This window comes from Lagopus muta, chromosome 2, assembly GCF_023343835.1.
Source record: "Lagopus muta isolate bLagMut1 chromosome 2, bLagMut1 primary, whole genome shotgun sequence".
Classification (NCBI taxonomy): domain Eukaryota; kingdom Metazoa; phylum Chordata; class Aves; order Galliformes; family Phasianidae; genus Lagopus; species Lagopus muta.
Genome location: NC_064434.1, coordinates 23,783,536 through 23,806,798, shown reverse-complemented (window position 1 = coordinate 23,806,798; position 23,263 = coordinate 23,783,536). Strand labels below are relative to the sequence as shown.

Sequence of the window (23,263 nt, the reverse complement as noted above, 5' to 3'; positions counted from 1 at the left end):
ACTTGCAACATACTGCATGTTTGCTGCTGTAACAAAACTTACAGGATTTTAAAGAAGATTTAATCTGTGAACACACTAGAAATGTATATTTACGCAAGCTGTCTTTGAAAGGGAGACACTGAGTTGCTGGTATAGTGTTCCAACTACTGTGGTTGGGGTGTACATTAACACTGAAATTGGGTTACCTCAGAACATTTTTATATATTTTAGAAAGTATGTAAAATAACCAAACCTCAGCCTTTTCAATGTTTAGTCCAATTGATCAAATTTACAGTAGTGAGTTGCGTTATTCACGTTGTCTTTATTCTTTCCCCCTTTCTCTTGTGTAAATCTTTGGACCCATGGTGATGATGGAGCATGTTTTAACTTGTCTGAGCTCATTTATATCCTACATCAACAGAAAATTGGAAAAAAACAAAACAAAACAAAAAAAACCCACAAAAAAACAACACCCGAGCTCCAGTGTAAGAGTAAGCCAATAATTTTTAAAGCATGCCAGCTTGTATTTTCCACATTATTTTATAACAGACTGTACTTTCTTCATTAAGTGGAGTTAATGATTTCCAAAAGTTTTATTTTTAGTCAAAACAGTTGCAGCATTTTTATTTTGTATTTGTTGAGCCCACTTAAGGTAATTTAAAGACATCTAAGAGAAGAATGCTGCAGTTGCTGTAATAGTAGCAGTACCTGTAGGTTCAGCCTTTGACAGAGACTTGCCATCTCTCTGTTACCAAGAATAGCTTGTGCCTATGTTCATCACAGTTACTGCAGTTCTTACTGCTTAATGATATTAGTTCCCTAAGTCCACAGCAGCCTGGGGTATCTTATGTGGAGAGGTTAAGATAATGTTACGTATAAGTAAAAGTAGTAGGATATATTAAAATACCAGATCATTGAGCTCGGTGTAAAATCTTGTGGCCTAACCCTTGTTTCACTAAAGGACACTAAACTGTGAACTTTTACCAAGCTAGCTGGGGAACTGTGAGGGGTGGACAGTGCAATGCCATGATGAGCCTTTCGAGCTATGAGTGTTACCTGTACATTAGAAGGAAGATATACATCGTGGTTCATTAAGTCTTTTCCTGTTATCTTTGACTTACAATGTTCATATTATAGAAAATTACATATTGCGTTTAGTGTCTGCAAGTGTAATAATTTCTGTTTTATTAGTCTTTTAACCACATAGGTGGCTCTCTTTGGAGCTCTGGCATAGATAGACTCTACTAGGCAGCAATCTACACTTGTTAAAATGAACAGCTCATCCTTTAATTGCAGCTTTTTTTGACCAGTTCAGCATGTTCCTACCTCTTGCACTTGGGATCTGACCCTGGTTTTCTTCCATTTCCTCTCTCCTCGTTGCAAGTAGACAGAATCAGATTCCCAGCTTTAAAAAAAAAAAAAAAAAAAAGGCAAGAGAGGAGAAAATAAACACTGTAAGTGTAGCTACAGTGTCAGTGTGGTGAAGAGGAAGAAGGCACATCTGTGCAATAATTTAAAGGGTGGGTGATTTTCTGCAAAATACGACTTGAAGTTGGAAGAAATGAGTGTGGACCACTGCTGCATTGTTAGGGTCATGGACTCATTCCTTTCTCAGCTGCAGAAAGTTTTTCAAAGCAAAAAAATCACTCTGTGGGAAGTTGCTCTCTGAGATTAGAATTTGTGTCCAAGTAAAAAACCCAGGGGAAAGTTGTCTTACTGCTCTTCCATTTAATTGGAGCATTATTTGTTTATGGGAGATGGACACGGGAGTCTCCAGTTCTTAAAATCTTAGCCTTGATAGCATGTGATTACAAGATAAAACAGATCACTTTTGATAGGATATAAACAGAACCAAAGTGAATGTCAGTATTTTTGGAAAACAGAACTCCTTACCAAGTGGAACAGTTTCTGCAAAATTACCAAATTTTGTTTTAAAGGCTTCCATTTGGAGAGAGGAGACCAGTGCAGGCAAAATTGAGGGAAATTTTGAGATACACCACAATGTTTATCTTATGAGATAGAAGTCTGTGGAAAAGTACAGCCAAGAAAGCTGGAGCTAAATAAAGGGTCCCTCATTTCATAGCAAATTAAAACAAAGGAAACTTTAGGTGGAAATACAAAAATTAAACGGTGTTATATGTTTCTTACTGAAAGGAAGTAAAAACTTTCACCTTCTAAAAAAAGAGTCCTTTTTGTACTTCAGAAACTCTGTCACATGCAGAGAAAGCTGGGATTAAGTGGCATCTCTAAGCAAACCAATAAAATAAACAAAAGGGCATTTTGAAGAACTCTGGCTGGAAGTTGACAGAAAAAGAAGAATGGGGAAGTAATGGCAGTTGGAGAGTTGAAGAAGATTCTTCATATCCCTGAAAAGTAAAATTGAGGATCTTCCTGGTAGAATTGCACAAATCATGGAGAAATCTCTGATGATAAGATGCATTGAAATGCTGGCAGATAATTAAACTCAAAAAATGCACTTCTGAAATGTAATGGAAGATAAAATAATAAGGGATTTTTTTTTGCTTCTGTGAGGAAGAATGAGGGGGTGGGAGAGGCGGATTTGCTGAATAGGACATGGATTATTATTATTTTTTTTAAGGTCCTAGACAATAGAGTTTTATGTTTGTTATTCCCTGATGAATTTGCAATGAAGAGAAAGGAATGTAATTGTATGCCCCTGTGATTAAGTCCATTTGCTGGGCAGAGAGGCCCACATGGCTATGGTGTGCTTCTGACTCAGCTGAAATGAACATTGGCAACTTTTGCCAAAAAGGAGAGGGAAGCTAGGATGCAGAGGATTTCATTAAGAAGCTCAAAAGAGAGGACAGCTGTACCTAATTTTCAGAAGCACATAGTTGTCTTTGAGGAAGCCAAGCAGTACCAAGAAAAAAAGCTTAATTTTGATTTCCTAAAGAGTAAAGGAATTCCATTTATTTGATCTCTTTTGCTATTTTCGGAGCTGGATTTAAATAAGAGATCTACTCTCAAAAGTGGTATTTCTAGCCAAGGAGAATTTCATTTTTTGCATGTGCCTGGGTAATTTATGCTAAATAATCTCTGTTGTCAATGAGTAGTTCATCCTTTTACGCTACCTGGTAGTAGCAGGAAGGCTTCAATAAGGCTGCTGTGGGAGCTGTCCATTCCCAAAACTTATGGAAGTTTGGGTACTTTGCAGAGATGCAATTCTCTCTTCTCCTTTAGACATGACCTCGTATACTTCTGGATTTGTTCCCTGCTCCATTTGATAGGATTGTTAGATAGAACTGTAGTAACATATGTCTTCTATTCCTCCAGAAGTATTTATAGGATGTCTTTTGAAAAAGTTTTCTCAAAGGCATCTGGATACAAAGAAATCTTGCTCAAAAATCAGAATTTCAAAAATCCTGTTTTATGGTTATTTTTGCCTAGGTGACACCAGGCTGTGTGGAGCAGCTGACACACTGGAAGGAAGGGTGCTATCTAGAAGGACCCTGACAGGCCATGGTTGTGGGCCTGTGTAGGCCCACAAGCTCAGGCAGTTCAACATGGCCAGGTGGGTTAGGGCAATCCTAATGATGTATGATATTTAACCCAAGTTAAATTTAGCTTCTGTTTTGATGTACAGAATTTACTGCAGAACATTTGCATTCTGCATCACTGGTATGTTATGGTTTACTGTAAATATGTTGCCCTCAGGTATAGAACTAAGTCTTGATTGTATAATTTCCTGAAGACCTAAGGACTTAGATGTGTAACTACAACTGAAGCCCACCATTTAAATGCCAGAGAGATTCTTGCTTCTACTCAACTGCAGAGTTAAGCATAAGCATAATCACTTTAGTTATGTCAGTAAAAATTCCTGCACACCTACGTGTCTGATGGTAGGCATGCCTAGACTGTGCTAGAGTGCATAGCATGGTAGGTACATATCAGACGTCTGATTCCTAGAAAGATTTACAAGGCAGAAATTCTTCCGTCTCACCTGTGGATCTTGATCTAGCAGGAATTTTTAGGACATGCTTTTATGTTTTTGGAACAATATCCAGGGATAGTAAGGTTTTTGGTTTTTTTTTTAATGCCATGTGGTTAGAGTATTAGTCAAGATAGAGAAGACCTGAGTTTAGTTCCCTTCCTCAATCTGAAACAGTTTATCTTGTTACTGGTAAATGTTTAAATGGTGAGCTTCTGATCAGAGGTGACATGGAAGAGGAGAATGGTGAGGGTTAGTGTAATTATGTGTGGTATTGTGTGTTTCAAGACCTTTTCTTTACCAGCACTGCAGAGAGCTGTAAGCATAGGGTTCAGTGTTTTCAGTTTCCAAAGTGGCCCTCGGGTGCATAACCAAAACGCACCCACACCAGAGAAGTCTGATTAATTTTAGGTGTTAGGCCTCTTAAAGCAAGCCGTGTCACTCAGTAAGCATTTGCTGTTTACACTGGGCCAAAATAAATTGTGTCTATGTATGGTAGAGATAATGCTTCTTACTAGACAGAGATGAAAGCTAGACTAAGTGTGATTTATCCCATTAAGGGTAATGGCAAACATAGGGTGGAGGCTGCTGTATTAGGAACAAGCTTGCAAAAGTAAAACACATGGATGCATTGCTCATACTGCTTCAAACAGTAGTAATAGTAGCACACTTAGTAGCTTCTTTATGATTTTCCTGTTCTATATAGTTCTTTACAGAACTGTATAAGTGTTTCTCTCGTACACAGTCAGTGATGCTCTGTGGCATGGCTGGACAGGCGAAGGCTGTGCCTGATTTCACACTGCCTTTCACGATTAGGAGGTTGTGTTCTGCAGGGTGTTTGAATGCCTATTAATAGTAACCTCCTAATATCGTGAGAATATTAGAGCACTGTACTGTAGAAATAGTTTTAATATATTTTAAATGGTCTTTTTAATTCATGTTAAGACCACTCAAACTTTGTCTATGAATTGAATTTCATATACCATAGAGTATGTTTAGAAATTCTTTCCCTGGATGTATTTTGATCTCTGTTTGTGTAACAAATTATTTATTGCTATCTCTTGGATAAGATGGGTATAGAACTTTTTCTTTTTGCTTCTTTATTCTACTTTGTATTTGTTTAATGCTTGGTGATGCTGCTCGATTACTATAGTTGTAACAGTTCATGAATCCAACAATTTAAAAGATAATAGATAGGTAATAATAATAATAGATTTTCTAATACCAACATGCTTGGAGAGCAATACAAAACAAGTAATTTTTTTGTTAGCATTGGATGACGTCAAAGCAGCATTGAACTCTGAATCTGGAAGCTTTGTTTTGTACCATGAAAGGCACTAGCAGCACCTCCTCTTGTAACTACTTGCTAGTAATGCATTCAAACCATGATTTTCTGCTTATTGCAGGAAATACAAATCGGAACCGACATTTGACAGATTAATTTATCTCCACAAGTCTCCACGATGTAATTGCTGAGACTACACGCTCAGTGCTTTTGTCCAGCTGTTATAATCCTCAGTTTTAAGAGCCAGAATCAACCTGCAGAAGTTGTTTGCTCGGAAGGACTGTGAGAGTTTGTGTTCTTGCAGAGCAGTGAGAACACAAAATATATTAGCATTCTCCATATAATATACATTCAGCATTTTATGGTTTTTTTTTTTTCTTTTCCTTTTTTTACATGCACCAGTCTGACATTTAACAAAAAATAGCAAGTCCTTCCAAACTTGAAAAAAAAAACAAACCTCAGGAATATGTCTGAAAATACATCTGGCATCTTTAGAAATGTCAAATTTCTGGCATGCATAATAACATTGTGTTCCTTTCACTTTTTTTTGGAAACCCATATATTAGAATCCTTAAAAATGAAACACCTGCTTTCTTAACTTGTGGGTTCTCTCTGAAATGATACACTTGATAGTACAAGAGAACATGACCTGTAATTTGTTCAGGCCTTTCCAAAAGCACTGAGATGCTTTTGGAAGCAACTTGTTGTGGGTCCTAGCAAATGGGCCATGTTGTTTTTTACTCTTTCTGTTGGAACTTGCTTTGGTGGCATGGACTCTGCAGAAAATATGCTACAAGTGTTTTGTATGTTTTGTAATGTGTGACTGATTTGTAAAAAGTCATCTGCAGTGGAATGTTTTTAAAAGCATGTCTAAAGCTGGAGTATTGGTGGTAGGTGGATGACTGGACTGGGTGATCTCAGAGGTCTGTTCTAACCTTGGTGATTCTATGAAGAATGAGGCATGCTATTTGCACTGCTGAGTGCAGTGTTGTGGGAAGAATAGGTTGATATTTTAATCATTCTGTGTATAAAGACTTATCCAGTGATAGGAAATTCAGTCTCTCACAAACTGCTTGATTTAAATCATTAAAGTTAGCTAAAATCTAAATTTAAAAACTTATAAGATGGCTTTTTAACTGTACTGTAATAGCTTCTAATGTGGAATGGTTTGTCTGTGAAGGCATCAGAATTCTTTGCTTAAGCTAGGTAGAAAAGCAGATGTAGTATCGAACCTGCAGTCTGTTTTCTTCTCTCTTCCTTTCTTCTTAGGAGAGATTATTGAAGTTGCACATCAGTGCACATCACTGTGTGTATAAAAATGTATCATTAAAAGAAGCATGGCCAACAAGTGAGGGAGATGATTCTCCATATCTTCTCCATCCTTAAAAAACCCTGCGTCCAGGTCTGGGGAACCCAGTATTAAAAAAAAAAAAGAAATTAAAAAATGGAGTGTTGGAGTGTGTCCAGGGGAGAGCCACAAAGATAATCAGAAGTCTGAAGCATTTCTTGGGATTGTTCAGCCTGGAGAAGAGAAGGCACCAGGGAGATATTATCACAGCCTTCCATTACCTGCAAGGGGCCTACAAGAAAGCTGGAGAGAAATACCTCATCAAGGTTTGTAGTGACAGGACAAACTGAGAAAAGGTGGATTTAGTTTAGATATAAGGAATAAATTCTTCACTGTGATAGTGGTGAGGCACTGGATGGGGTTTTGGGCAGCCTGATCTAGTGGGAGGTGTCCTGCCCATTGCAGGGGTTGGAAATAGGTGATCTTTGAAAGCCCTTCCTAACCAAAACTATTAATTGATTCTATATTTTATACTTTTAAGCATCATCTTGTTTGCCTGGTTTAGTGTGAGAACAGCAGTGTGCTGTGAGCACAACATCGTTTGAAGATGGGTGCTGGGATCAAGACGAATTTCTGAGACTGGAAAAAAAGTCAGAGCACTATGCTTTTCCAGTAGTACTTATTTTGCTTATTTATCCTGTTAGTACAAATGGGTTCATTCTTTGTAATATGAAATAAAGAGGTGAAAATTATCCTGAAGAGCCAAGAGATATAATTCTAGGGTAATCCATTAAATTTCTTTTTTCCTTGCTACAATCTGTTCTGCTCTGTGTTACTTAGAAGTGCTGTTGAGAGCTCTGGGTGGAAATAAGAGTTTGTTCCCATGATTTTCGTAGAGAGAACCTGTCTGAAGTACAACCTTATTGTTAACAAATTCTAAGTTTTGCTTAATGGCAAAGAGGAACAGCAGGCAGAACTGTTCTGGTCTTTTGAACAGAAAAGTGGTGAATAGAATGGTATGAAAGGGGCAGAATAGGAAAGTCTTCAGCTAGTTACAATATGGGCTATAATACTGTGAAATGTATAATCTTTCAGAGTAGTCTGAGGAAGCATGCTTCATATAATTATTGCTTAAAAGAGAAGAAAAGTCCCTTGCTGAAACCTCTGCGGATGACAAATGCTCACTACTCTTTGGGATCGCTGCTGAATGTAGTAGCAAATTTCATCCCTGGGTCCGAGATGACTCTCCAACCCATATGTTGAGTATTGCTTCATAGTTGTAGAGTGGGAGGAAAGAATTTGCCTTCTTCCCATGTGCTGTAGCCTGGAAAGACTGAACAGGATGCTGCCTTCCACCCCCTCTCCATCCTGCAGTGCCAGCTTGTAGGGAGTTGTCTGTGGCAGCCGAGGAAGAATTTTCTGCAATTTTGAACACCAAAGTTTCGGAGAATTTCCGAGTGTGTAAGAAACTTGTGTGAATCTGAATGTTGTTGCTGTTGTAAAAATAGACTCTGACTTGAGGTTAGGTCTTCTTTCAGTTTCCTGGGGGTTTGGAAATGTATTTCTCTCGTAATATTAAATCCTGACCAGTGAATGTCTGAAGATTAAGCAAGTGGCCAGTAGCATAGATTGTCTGGAGTGGGAGAGAAAGGGAAGCAAAGATATTAAAAATGAAAGGTTATAGCAGTATTACAGGGTGCAGAGGCTTTTTCATAAAGAGGGGTAGTATTTGTGATGCTCCTAGCTTAGTAGTGGGGGTTTGCTCCCTTGCATCCACAAGGGATGTATTATAAAAGAGCAATGAAGTAACTAAGCAGTTACGATGCAGATATGGAACTATGTATACAAGTAGGAAGTACTACATGAGAAAAATCCAGCATAAAGATAAGTAAGGAACATTTTTAACATGTAAATACAAGCACTGACCTTTCAATATCAGAAGGGAAGAGATGGAAATACTCATGAAAGGGGGAAAGCCACACCACTACTTGTTAAAAAATTGTAAGCAGTAAAAAGCCATTTTGGAAGTTGGGAGGTACAGGGTAGGTGTTGTAGTATAGGGTGTTCTCTAAATAGCTCAACTTTCTTTCTTGGTTACTCTTCTCTCTGTAGTTCTTGGTGCCAATAGAAGTCAAATATGAGGGGTGGCATGCTGCTACTGGAGCTCTGTTCTGTCCTGGGCAGCAGGATGGCAGGGCTGACTGGGCCTGCTTTACTCACCCTGTTCCATCTTCTCCTGTTTGCTCTTCATCGTACTGTCCTCTTACCTTCACTTGTCCTAAAGCCAAATATCTCAGGAAGGTAAATGACCTGGAGAAGAGCATTATACCTGATGAATGGGGGGGCTCTGCACCTAAAGAGCAAGTGCCCTGTAAGCTGCATTTGTGAATGAGAAGGAGGGTTCCTGGAAAGTGATTCAGAGACACAGAAATGTGGAAGTTGGAAGGGGCCTCCTGCGATTCTGTAGTCTAGCCATGTTCAAAGCAGACGCACTTAGTGCAGTCTGGTTTGGGCCTTGTACAGACCAAGTTTGAGTAACCCTGAGGCTGGAGATTTCGGTGCCTCTACTAGTCCCTTCCAATTGGCATTTTGTATTTTCCAGCATGTACCCATTTCCACTTGACTTTCCAGTGTGACTGTAGGGAGAGACTTCTTCCATCTCCTCTATGCCTTCTCTTGCAGACTGCACTAAGACGTCCCCTCAGCTTTACCTGCATTTAGAGTGGCGGTTGAAGAGAGAAGAAGAGACCTCACTTTTATTCCTGCCTCCCATTTATAGGTTGCCTAGTGATGTGGTTGATGTCCCATCCCTGGAGACTGTCAAGGCAAGGCTGGGTAAGGCCCTGACAACTTGATCTAGCTGTGATGTCTCTGTTCATTGCAGGGGAGTTGGACTAGATGGCCTTCAGAAGCCCTTTCCAACCGTAAGGAGTCTGTTCTTCTATGATTTAGCTTCCCACAACCTCAGAACAATATTTCCAGGGCTACATGCAGCTTCCCTGTTCCTGCAGTCAACTTGAGTCTTCCCAGATAACTTAGCTTCCTACCAGTTTCCTCTTCATAACTTGAAGCCATCCTGCATTTCACTCTCTGCTTTCATCCTACACTGCCTCAATTTCTTCAGCAAAGGGCATTCTTAAATAATTAGAAACAGGTTGAGTAGCAGACAGCTAAGGGATACCCATGAGCAGCAATGCTTTTGAGATCATCCTGAGTAATCGTTCTTTGTCAGAGATTTATTCTTTGTAGGTTACTTCAGATATTACTTTTTTCTCTCACTATTCAGAAGATAATTGCCTCAATATGTGCTGTTGCTACAGTGCTGGGGCAAAATAAACCAGTATGTTTGCATGCGTGAAGTATAAGTCTTTTGAATAGAAATTGAATGATTCTGAGATTTTACAATAGCAAGTATGTGCCCTGTTCTATGTCAGTGCCTCAAAAATATGATGGTAAAAACAAAGTTCAGAGGAAAGTCACAAAAATGAGAAGGGATTTGAAAAACAAGTATTGCAGTGTGGAGAAACTTATGAAGGTGAAGTATATGAAGGGCAGGACTGGATGGTGGCTTGGATTGAGTGTATGTGTAGATAAAGTGAAGCAGGGGAGACCTTGTAGTTTTGGTAAGAAAGTCATAAACAGAACTGGTGGCTGGGGATTCTGGCAAATTCAGCTTTGAAATACAGTGCAATTTCTGAAAGCATCAGAAATATGGTGCAGTGTCTTAAAAGTGAGGGTAATTCAACAGTAGAAAAGATTAAGGGGAGTGGAAGAAGGAGGGTCATTAAAACAAGAATAGATATTTTTCTAAAAAATGTTTTTTTATAGTAGATGCATTTCTTGTAAATATTCTGTGGCTTTATGCCTATGGGGGTCAAACCTGATAATAAAAATATCCTGGGTGATTCTTTCTCTTTCCAAAAGGTCACACAATCACTTTGGCAAAGATGATGACTTTCACCTAACTATATGGTTGTTAAAATAGCATTTCTCTTCCAAATGTGTATGCTTTCATGTATAACTTAGAACAGCTTCTTGTTCAGGCACCCCCTTGGGGGACTGGGGAAAAAATAGTGCATTTGCTATGTCCGAAAATGATTTACAACAAATACGGTGAAAATTTCATACCTTGTTTTGAATATATTTTTTTTTTCTTAATGCTATTTACATAAGTGAAACAAAGCTGAAAGCAAAGGGTGATACACAAGAATTTCCTGGGATGGGGTTTATCCAGAGACACTGGTTAAATAAAGCTGGATGGTGGTGTCCATCTCCCAGTCTGCACCTTTGCTAAACGTTTGTGTGCATTGCCCATTCACTGTTTATTCAACTGTGCAGGACTTCTGTGTCCTTACTTGCCTTGTGAACTGAAGGAAGGATCTATGTTACGGACTGGGGAGGAATTTTATACTTTATAAATGTAATCTAAATAATTAGCTTCTCATAACAGGCTGTAAAAATAATCACATTTTAAAGAAAGTGAGCTTGAATATTTACTGGATTGTCCTTAGTCTTTTTGCAGGTGATAGCAGCTGAGCAGATAAATCTTGCATGGTTTTAATGTTTGCCTTGGGTTGTTGCATATCTGGACCTTCAAGAGTTTATTAAAGTACCAAATTTAGGAAATTTGAAAGAATAAATATTTATGTAGTAAAGATATTTTGCTCTTTGAGCATGAATGTGCTAAATTTATTTTCTTCCCTCAGAAAACTGTCTTAAACGTTGAGAGTTTGATTTAGCTCCGCTGAAGAGAACTGGAGCTATTTTAAGTTTTTTGATAGTTCAAGACCTCAGTTCCTCTAGAATCGCTACTATTTCTATTCCTGCAGCAATCACAGCCTACTTTTGAATAAGAAAAGGGCTATAGGGAAAAAAAAAAAAAGAAAAAGCAACACCCTCAACCACTGTATTTTAAATAACAGAACTAGAAAGCCTTGAATTCTTTTCTGTTTGTTCAGCTTATATGATTCTTCTTGGTTTGCTGTCAGTGAGTGTATATATAAAATAATAATATAATATATTGGCAAAATTTTATGACACAATCAAATATTTCCAAGATACTTTCCTTTATGTAGTCAAAAGCTGGCTGTACTAAGTTCAGTGGAATGAAAAGACCCCAAAAGACAAAGGTGTTAACAGTGGCTTTCACTGTTGTAGCACAACTGCTGAGTCATGGCTTGAAGCAGTGATTGAGCACCTGGCGGGAAGGCATGCCCAACCCAGGGGAGCTCAGGTGCATGCAGTGCTGCTGAGTGACCAGAAGGGGTGGAGCCAGGATCCACCTCTTCCCAGACCTCATTTAAGGGTTGGCAGTGGAGGTAAGGGTACTTTGCTGGAGATTCCTGTCTATCTGAGGCCTTCTGAAGGTAAGCAGCTTCTTCCCTTTATTTCTGTGTCTATAGCTGTTGTATTTGAGCAAAACCTCTCTTACTGCAGCTTAGGACCTTGCTACTCTGCTGTCACTGCTGTACTTTTGATCCTGTTACAACTGCATAGCATAAAACAATAGAAATAGCTTCTGGAGGTGTAGCAGAAGCTTTAACTGGTTTTTCCCATGGCTATAGACTACTGTTAATTAAAAAACAACAACACAGTAATCTGTTTTATCTCCAACTGAATGCTTACAGAAATGAGGGAAGAGAGGGAAGATAATTAAAGAAATGGAAATGGCTAAGATTTCAAATAAAATGTTGAAACCTTCAGCTGAAGTGGGATTCTTCGTTGTCATTTTTACCCTTACGGCTATTGACAATACATCACGTGTCACTGGGAATGGTATTAGCCATTATTTTTGGAAAAAGATAATGAGAAACTGTAATAGGCGGAATCTGTTGTGCTTGTTGGAGTCCTCTTTGACTGACAAATAGAAGGAACAAAGGAGAGAAGGGAATGGAGACAGAAAATACAACTCTTGATTCTGATATTCTATGTTGAAAGAGGCAGACAGTGCTCACAGATAGTCTTTTCTTCATATAGCAAACATTTTAAATCACCTGTTGTGTATTTCCCACTACTTCTTTTTTGATTTCACTCAAAATGTTGCAGTCATGACATTGCAAATCACGTGTATTAAGCCAGCCCTACCTTCCCTTTTTAAAATGTAGAGAACAAAAATAAATGCATGGGAAGAGGAAGAGGTGAAGAGCTATCAGCAGAAGCATTCATCTGGCATATCAAGGACCTAGTTGAATTTGGTAGCGATGGTAGTGTTTCTGAATTCTCTGCCAGTGTTCTTTTATGCACACTTTGAGAATTGAAGCAGCAATGGATATAAGTTCCTGTGTATCCCGTGTCAACTGTGTGTACGCCTAATATAGTCTTTACGTTGCTTTAAAAGTTTACTTGGATAGGTTCAGTTTTTGTGTTACCATTAGACGGCTTTCTATCAACATCTAAACGATTTCCAATTACCAGTAACTGCACTCTGCTCCAATGGCTGTTTTCTTTCCTTTATCAACACTTACTATTGGCCCATTTAAGCTCTGCATTCCTTAGTGCAGACAGAATGGTCTCGTAGACTGTTGCTTCAGGATTAAGTTGTCAGTTGGATTAAATTGTCTGCTTTTTTTTTTTTTTTTTAATATATATACATATGCACACTTAAAATTAGACCTTTTGGATATCCAGTAGGAGTAAGTTTGACTGAGTCTTATTATCAGAACATAGTTGAGTTTCAACTGTACAATTTGCGTGTCAGATTTTATCCCATTGATTGGCTGTTTTGTTTTCCTTGGATCTGTTGAAGGAAGGAAAATTCTGTGGAATCTCAAGTTGCTCGATAAAGAGAGAAATAACAGTATGGGCTTTCACAGTCCTTATGAAATCATGGTTTCTAGGGAGACCTCAGACTCATTGCTTGCAGCCAGGATGCTGAGCTGCCAATGGTAGTTGCTTACATAAGTTGCCCATCCCTGTATTCTGCAGCCAATCGTGCGCCAATTCAGCAACTCAAAAGCTGTAGCAAGGCTTTTTTAATTTAACCCATAATAACTAATTTCTGTAATCTGGCACAGCCTCACTGAGGAGTGGGAGTAAGTCCAGCATAGTGCAAAATGCCAAAAAAAGAAGATACATTTCTGTGATTTCAGATGTTGGAGCATGAATACAAACTTTCTCTGCTGTAGATTGGAGGAGTCTGTGGGTTTGCTGTGCTTCATTGAGTCTCATGAATAATAAGTAGCCCAATTCATTTAAGAGGTTTTTTTTTTCTTTCTGCTTTCAGAAATATTTTTCTTGCTTGGATTAAAATATCTATCAATTGCATTTGTCTTTAATAACATCTTTGAAATAGGTTGGATAACCTGTTACCTTGTAGTGTACAACTTGAGAAGTACAGATACAGAATTTTGAAAATCTGCCTAAATATGATTCATTTCTTTAATCCTCTCCACTTCTTTACTTAATCTTCATAATACTTTATGCTACAGGGTGTGTTAAAGCTATAAATATGGAGTGTAAACTTACCATGTTGTGTTAACTTGTATGAATTTATTTTGTACACCGCATACTACCAATAGTGGAAATTGCAATTGTTTTGCGCAGTCTTTTCATTTAAATGACTTGCTCAGTATTCGTTCTTTTTTCTTGCTTATCTCTGAAATGCCTTTTGGATTGAAGATTTTAAAGATTTATCAGTAGTCAAGTAATGCTCTTCTGATGTTAAGCTATCAATTTTTAATGAGAGGCTGAAGTTGTAGCTCTGCCATGGGGGAATGAAATATCAAAAATAAATATTAAATATTTGTTAATGCCATTATTGAGCTTTGGATGAGAAATCTAAAATAACATTTGAGCAGCCTTGTCTCTGCCTATAGAAAGGGGCATAGGTGTCCCCTGCCTGTGGAAAGGGAGCTGGAACCAGATGGTCTTAAACAGCCTTCCCAACCCAAACCGTTCTGCGACCCTATGACAGGTTACGCTTGTAAATGTGAGACTGCAGGTGAGGTGTGAGGTTAGTGGTGTGGATGAGACATTTTGTATCTCAGGAGATATCATTTCCTTGGGAGATAATTGAACTGGATTTTATGGTGTGAAGCTTACATATTTATTTATGAGCCTTTTGCAGCTTCCGGAGTTCTACTTTACCTGCAGATACTCTATGGGTTTCTATAGCAGGTGCATGTCCAATTCATTTACCTTTCTGAAACTGTTGTAGTTTCTCTAAACTGTTCAGTCTTTGTTCACTTTCTGCAGGTACTTGGACATTCTGCTTTAGCTAACTGCGTTACTTTTCCATTGTCACTGCACATCTCCTATTGCTTCTCCCATGGACTTGTACTCAGCTGCAGCAGGCTTTTGCCTGCATCTTTCCCTGCTTCTTCTTTATGAGTTTCTCCAGCTCCATCTCTGTTCTTTAGTCTATTTATTAGGTAGGCTTTCCTATGGTGGGGAGCAAAGCAGTCCTTTCCTTCCCCTGTCACTGTTTTAAAAAGAAAGATGGCAAAGGATGTTGAAACAAGGTGGAAGACCCAGATAAAATCTGTGTTAGTCTGTGTGTTTTAAGGGAGTCCATAAAATGCTTTACGCTTGTTTTCAGGATCAGAAGATGTCTCTGTGTACTCTTAACTGCGTATTCCTATTTAGCAGCTGTAATATAAATAAATATAGATGTGACTTAACTGGAAAATAACTGCTGTACAACTACTTCTCATTCTTGTTGCACTGGTGCTAACTATAATAAGAAGTAAAGCAAACTTGCAATGTATGCATCCTAAACACATCATTCTCATTTTTGATCCCTCTTAGGAAAAACTCCGCTGAGCTATTTTGTAAGCATATGTTTAATGCTGCAGAACAGTCCTAGTATGAAAATAATTATACTGGTGGTTGTACCAAAACAGTTCATTCCTACATAAAAATAGAAATGGTATGGGAATACTAATACACTCCTCACTGTAGGCAGTTTTATTTATTTATGCACGGCATTGCATTTATGTACGCATATTTATGTACAGGCTGAGCCTAAACTATGTGTTTACAGCCTCACCCTTCCAAGGCAATGCTGTTATTCTTTAAAATGATTGAAGGTATAATAACCTCATCAGTTGTGCTTACTGAGGAAAAATTAAATGAAGAGTAATAATGTGGAAATAATGGAAAACATAGCAGAATGGGAGTGAAATCCAAGTGAAAATAGAGATTCAGATATATTACTTGTTAAAAGTAACAGACTTGGAAGTAACTTCATTAACTTTTTGAATGTTTAGGGCTGGTAATATTAAGAATAAGAATAAAAAGTTAATATAAACTGCCCCAAAATGTTATTTGTAAGACTCATTTATTTTGAAAACAGATTGAATATAAAAAAAAAAGGTGATACAATATTGCATTTCTTTTTCACATTATTTAATGCATATGAATTGGAATTTTCAGGGTTGCTTTTGTCATGCTGTACTTCTTCTGTATTAATGCTTAAGTTTTGGGAATACAAAAAATCTCCATTATGTCCTTCTAATTATTGTTATAATAATGTTTTAATATTTCTTTCTTTGTATGCCAAACTGAATGATCCCTAGCTGAATTGAGAGATGTTTATACAGTGATGTAATATGAGAGAAGTGTTAATTTATACTTGGAAGACGAGATAGTATGCATAACCCTTAGACTGATTATTTTCTTGGAACGCTGGTAAAGGTTACAACCATGCCCTTCCCACTTCTTTCTTAGGCAGAAACTAGCAATGGGAAGAAGCAAAGAAAGAAACAACCTCTGTAACACTTCAGTGCCATTCCAGAGCAAGAACTTAGTGTGTTAGGGAAGCCAGGCTTTTCAAAGAAATGAAGTCTCACTCTGTTCCCCAGTTTGAATAGTGATAAAACTGCACTGTAGAGCAAATAGTTTTGATTCTGTAAGATTCCAAGTTGCTCTAAATGGAAAGTTTCTTCAGCAAATATTCCTGGGAAGAGTAAAATGATACACATCTGGACACTAGAAAGCTGTGTATGGAAAGAGTGCATCAGCAGGCACAAGAGTGTATCTTCTGAGGCACAAGAGGTGTTACTTGTAGGCTTCTTAAATGCAGGGTGGAAGTGCTGCCTAACCTGCTTAGACACCTGTTTCCTACTGAAAACTTAAGGTGGGCATGAAATTCTTCTGCTGTGTATACATACAGAGGTGTTGTGGTTTAACCCAGCAAGCAGCTAAACAGCACACAGCCTTTTGCTCTTCCCTTCCCCCCCCTCACCCCAAAGGGATGGGAAGAAAATTGCGGGGGGAACGGGGACTCATAGGCTGAGATAAAAACTCTCTTCCTTCTCTGTTTTGTTCTTACTGTTCTTTCTATTTACTAATTATGTATGTGTGTGTATATATGCAAAACATATGATGCGCAAGCACTTGTTCACCACATGCTGATTGATGCCCAGCCAACCCCCTACAGTTATATATGTTTTTTTTTTTCTTTTTTAACACGATGTCATATCCCTTTAGGTCAGCTATCCTGATTCGTACTCCTTAGCCCCATTGCTGGCAGGATGGTATGAGGCACTAAAAAGCTGAAACAACCCTGGCACTGCTCAGCAACAATTAAAACATCAGCGTGGTTATCAATGTTGTTTTGGTTTTGGGAGAAAAACATAGCATTGTACCAGACACTGTGAAGAAAATCAACTCTGTCCCAGCTGAAATCAGGACAAGAAGATGTACTTGTCTGAATGTTTCTCTATGTACTTCAGTGTAGCAAAGCTGTTTTGAGAGTTGCATGCCTTTGCCATCTCCAACACATGGACGAGCATTGAATTCATTCAAAATGGCTGTTTGTTTCATTAATGGCTGTACCAGATATCTATTCCTTCCCAGCTGGAGGTGAGCTGTGTTTGCCCTGTTAGTGCAAATGCTGCTGCAAAGCATAATTGCAGTGCCCAGAAAATGTACCAAGGAAGATGGTGCATTTAGACACTGTCTAATTGGCTCAAGCTGCCTACAATGGCACAGCATGTGGCTATGTTGATATTACACAAAGCTCCAAACTTAAATTAATTTTCTACCCATATATGACAAACAAACAAAAAACCCAAATTGTAGAGAGAGATTGTAATTTGTCTGTCTCTGTAGTTTACCATGCACTCATGAGGCATGGGGTGGCGGAGCCAAACTTTATTGCTGTGGTTTTGCCTTTCACTTAGTCTGAGATGAGCAGAAGCTTGCCTGGCTTTCAATGCAAGTTACAGGCACAGAGATACTGAATAATATCTGGTGTACTGTACAATCCCTTTTTTTCAGGGGCACAAAGTAGAGGCCTTAACGCATTTGGGATTGCTCTGTGCAAGGGAGTCTATTTTACCAGAGAGCTGTTCTCACTCAGAACATCCCTTTTGCTATCAGAATGGTGGCAAGCAACCATCACAAATCCAACACACTGAAAACCCCTCATAAAATAAACATATAGTGAAGACTAGAAGAATGACCAGGCTGAGTTGTAAAGATCCATGAACTGAATATCCTGTCGCAGTTAATGTCTGATAGACCCTTGTAGCCTGGTAGGCCTTTGCAGCTTTAAGTTAAACAGTTTTGTAGAGCTGGGAGGTAGCCAAAGGTTTGCTTTTGCTACCCAGTGCATCACTAGAATTGCAGAGCCTTTGGGTGTGGTGCACTGTTCCATTTACAGTGGAAAAATGAAGCAGCCTTGAGGGAAACCTCGGCAAATATGGCAACGTGTGTGATAATTCTCTTCTATTGCTCTCCGAGTACCCAAGCCTTTTCTTCAGCTGGATGCAATATCTGTGCATTCATTTAGTTACCCTGTATGAATTTCTCTTCCATGAGTTCCCAAGTGCTAAAACCAGGTGATTAGAATTAAGAGGTAGGAGGGGGAAAAAAAAAAAAGTGATTTCCTTGTTACATTCACAGAATCACAGAATCACAGAATCACCCGGGTTGGAAGGGACCCCAAGGATCATGTAGTTCCAACCCCCCTGCCTAGCAGGGCCACCAACATACATATTCAGATCAGGTTGCCCAGGACCCCGTCCAACCTGGCCTTAAACACGTCCAAGGACGGGGCATCCACAACCTCCCTGGGCAGCCCGTTCCAGGGCCTAACCACTCTCCTAGTAAAGAACTTCCCCCTAACATCCAACCTAAATCTTCCCTCCTTCAACTTAAAACCATTTCCCCTAGTCCTGCTGTTGTCAGCCCTTTTGAAGAGTTTACTCCCCTCCTGGGTGTAGGTTCCCTTCAGGTATTGATAGGCTGCAATGAGGTCACCCCGCAGCCTTCTCTTCTCCAGGCTGAACAAGCCCAACTCCCTCAGCCTGTCCTCATAGGGGAGGTGCTCCAGCCCCCTGATCATCTTAGTCGCCCTCCTCTGGACCCTTTCCAAAATCTCAATGTCTTTCTTGTACTGAGGGCTCCACACGTGGACACAGTACTCCAGATGGGGCCTCACAAGAGCCGTGTAGAGAGGGACAATCACCTCCCTGACCCTGCTGGCCACCCCTCTCCTGATGGAGCCCAGGATCCCATTTGCCTTTTGAGCTGCCAGAGCGCACTGCTGGCTCATATTCAGTCTCTCGTCCATCAGGACCCCCAGGTCCTTCTCTGCCGAGCTGCTCTCAAGGACCACTCCTCCCAGCCTGTACAGGTGCCTGGGGTTCTTCCGGCCCAAATGCAAAACCTTGCACTTTGCCGTGTTGAACCTCATCAGGTTCACCCGAGCCCAGCCCTCCAGCCTGTTGAGGTCCCTCTGAATGGCATCCCTTCCTTCCACCGTATCAACCGCACCACTCAGCTTGGTGTCGTCAGCAAACTTGCTGAGGGTGCACTCAATTCCCTCATCGATGTCATTAATAAAGATGTTAAAGAGCACCGGTCCCAAGACAGACCCTTGGGGGACACCACTTGTTACCGGCCTCCACCTGGACATAGAGCCATTGACCACCACCCTCTGTCTGCGGCCTTTCAACCAATTGCTTATCCATCGGGTCGTCCACCCATCAAATCCACTTCCCTCCAATTTGGAGATGAGGATGTGGTGGGGGACCATGTCAAAGGCCTTGCTCAGGTCCAGGTAAATTGTCACATTGCTTGCTGTAATACCTTGAGGTATATCGCTGGCTGGCTACAGTTTGATTCCCAGCAAATGCAGATTAAAAACAAGGAGCAAACAGGACTCCCGTGTCCTGCTCCCTGTTCAGGGTTGGGACAGGTCTACCACCCCTCTGTGCTTCCCCACACAGCCTGAGCCAGCTTCTGAGCTCCTGCAGCAGAAAGTTGGCGCGAAGATCCTGATTTCTCAGCTCTCAAAGGCAGAGCAGAAAGTAGTTAGCGCTTCTACGGTCCACCATAGAGATTACTTTCTGTTTCTTTTACAAGAAGAAAGATAGAAAGGTGATGATCAGCTGTGATTAACTTTTTTTTTTTTTTTTTGCCATGTCAGTGGAGAGGTCCTAGGCTGGTATTAATGATGGCCTCTTTGTGGTAGCAGGAATGAAAGGAACACTTTGGCAAGTGTTTTCTGTAAGTAATTTCAAGTGTGCTTCTGTTGCCTGGGCTGTAATTACTGTGTTGAGAAGACACAGAAGTCTGGTCTCTAGAACTATTGGCTTGGATCTCTTGACTATTAAAAATGCAGTGCTATATTATTATTTTCTTTAGAATTTATTGAACACTGGTAATTCCTGGAATCTTCTTCGGATGGTTGCTTAAGTCTTAGGTTTATCCTTTTAATTTTGGTTTCTATTAGTAAATCTGTTTTGGACTACTAAGTACTTAATTTGGCTTCATACTTTAGGTTCAGTATCTCATATTTTTTGGGTTTTGTTGTAAATGAAATACAGAAAGACTGTTGCAAAGAGATGGAAAAATATCTTCCACTGAGGGAATACAATTTAATTCTGCAAATCAGGCAAGCCTGCTTTGGCAATTATTCTGCTGATTCTTTTTAAGAAATACTTCAAATGCAAGCATAGTTTTCACCAAGAGAAATCTTGCTCTGATGTAATAGTTCAATGACTTTAATGTCTTTCAAGGTTAAAGACTTACCCTGATGGCTGCTGTGGAAATTTCTTCAATGTGAGAAGTGAGATATATGTTATGCATGCCCTCTGTGCTTCCAACGCTGATGCCTGATAACTTGTGAAGGCAGAATTATTTCTTTCAGCAGTGGAGCAAGAAGTTTGGATATGCCTTAGTTTAAGAGGCCATTACCACATGGTGAGCAAAAGTTCCTGCTGTTTGGATAGATGGGATGGAGGCCAGGAAAGCTTGTTAGTGTTTTTCTTTCTTGCTCTAAGTTTTTTGTCTGCTGGGACTTTTGTTTTGCAGAGTTTTAGGACAACTTGATGAGAGCTGACCAGTGGGGACATATGAGGGCTATGCCATTAATATTTCTGTCATTTAAAATATGTCCATGAGCAAAATGGATGTAAATGAATAAAAGTAAAAATCATAGGATGGCGTGGATTAGAAGGATTTTTAATGATCATCTAGTTCCAACCCTCCTACCGTAAGCAGGATCACCACCCACTGCATCATGCTGCCCAGAACCCCTTCACGCTTGGCCATGAATGCCTCCAGGGCTGGGGCTTCCGCAGCTTCTCTGGTCAGCTTGTGACACAAAGGCCACAGTGAAGTCCCCCCAGGTGTGGTGTATGCGTTTCTTGACGTTCTTCGTGGAAGGCATTTTGATTCTAGGAAACGGTCTAAAAAAGGAGAAAGAATGGTAGTGATAAAACTAACATGTAATAGGTAAATAGAAATATGACTGACATAGCAGGGCCTGAAGAGAGAAAGGGGGTGCTTAGTCTTCTGGCCAGATGTAAAATATTTAATGGAGATGAGTGGTGCAGTGAATTGTCCCTGATCTGCCACTGAAAATTTGCCGTAAATTTAGCTCTTTTTTTTACAGCCAGCTTTGACGTGATCATTCTGAAGGATATACTAAAAGGTGAATGCCAGAGCTAAAGGAATCTTAGCTTTCTCTATCAGAACTTCTGTTTTTTCTTATTGGTTTCTCACATAAAATTAAGATCTAAAATTCATGCTATTTAAACCTGTGACTTCTGAAGAAAGGAGAACAGAAATACTCAGGACACTGCTCTAAATTGGGACTGGGTCTTTACTGTACCATCTTCTACCTTGGACATTTTCAAGAAACATATACAGGTAATCCCTAGGTAAACCTCTAGGTGGTTTTTAGAGATGTCCAAGAAGAATACTCCACAGTCTCTGGGCAGCCTGAGAAATGTGTATTTTCACATTATCACAGAATCACAGAATTGTAGGGGTTGGAAGGGACCTCCAGAGATCATCGAGTCCAACCCCCTGCCAAAGCAGGTTCCCTACAGCAGGTAGCACAGGTAGGCATCCAGGCAGGTCTTGAACATCTCCAGAGAAGGAGACTCCACCACCTCCCTGGGCAGCCTGTTCCAGTGCTCCATCACCCTCACTGTAAAGAAGTTCTTGCGCATGTTTGTGCGGAACTTCCTATGCTGCAGTTTCCAGCCGTTTCCCCTTGTCCTGTCTCCACTCACCACTGAAAAGAGTCCGTCCTCGCCATTCTGCCCCCCACACCTTAGATATTTATAGACCTGGATCAGGTCCCCTCTCAGTCTCCTTTTCTCAAGGCTGAACAGACCCAGTTCACTCAGCCTTTCCTCATAGGAGAGATGCTCCAGGCCCTTCACCATCTTCGTGGCCCTCCGCTGGACTCTTTCCAAGAGATCCCTGTCAAATTATGATTTCTTTTTTCCACAGTAGGTTAGAAGAGTGTCTTAATTAAATTAAATTATATTTATGTTGGCGTTACGAGACTGAAATTCCATGTTTGCCATTGGAGACATAATTCAGAGATTGTGATCACAAAGGAGATATCATGAATGGATCTAAAATTTAAGATGCATATAATTCATGTAACTTTGGGTGTTATGGGACACAGTCACTGGGTGTTGATGGTTCCTGTTGTCCTGACTCCTGGTGGTGGGCCCAGCTCCAAGGTGGATGAGACAAAGGTGTGCCTGAAGCAGGTGGATGCTTGGATTGAGACAGCAGTAACTTCTGTACAGCAATACCTGATGCGTAAACACTTGCTGTGCTTCGGAATAGGAGCTGTCAAGGCTTTGAATAATGGCATCAGAAGATGGATAGCAGGTTACCAATTGTAGCAGTTATTGGTAATAAAACCTCCTCCTGTATATATGTAGCCCATATATGGGCCTTGGTGAAAAATGAGCTTTGACAGAAGTCAATTCTGGGTTTGTGTGGCTGACTGACACTTTTTGAGTCTGAGGTCTGTTGCAGATCAGCCTTATGTCAGAGCCTGTGGACTCTATTGAAGTTGTTTCTCACGCGCAGGTTTTGTACTATAATGACATTGTATCTTCTCTTTATTTCTTCCCGTTCTAGTTTAACCTCAAGACTTTGAAAATATAATACACATGGCACAGCTTGTAAGACTTTTTCAGACACTGTTAATTCTGCTGCTTCGTGACTACATCTCAGCTGAAGATGGGGAAACAAGAGCAAGTAAGTCTTAATTTTGATATTTCAGCTTAGGGCAATTTTAAAGCATGTTGCATGCTATCTATTTTCCATCCCATGAAGATATTTCTTTCTATGGTAATTTTCCTGTTGAAAATTCTATGATGGAATATCTTATTCCTCTTATAGGAAGGGATTACTTATTATTTAAGATGATTACTTATTAATCTTATAGGGATTACCTGTATATGTTTCTCAGAAATGTCCAAGGTAGAAGATGGTACAGTAAAGGCCCAGTCCCAATTTAGAGTAGTGTCCTGAGTATTTCTGCTCTCCTTTCTTCAGA

At 39.8% G+C, this 23,263-nt stretch overlaps 1 protein-coding gene across 1 annotated transcript in view; it reads left to right on the top strand.

The window, feature by feature from the left end:
• COL21A1 (collagen type XXI alpha 1 chain) overlaps positions 1-23,263 on the top strand; it is a 103,591-nt gene that overhangs the window by 5,182 nt on the left and 75,146 nt on the right. The window contains exon 2 of the mRNA XM_048936512.1: positions 22,843-22,962. Within this exon, the coding sequence (XP_048792469.1) occupies positions 22,875-22,962 (88 nt within the window). The 5' untranslated portion in view covers positions 22,843-22,874. The remainder of the gene's footprint in view (positions 1-22,842; positions 22,963-23,263) is intronic.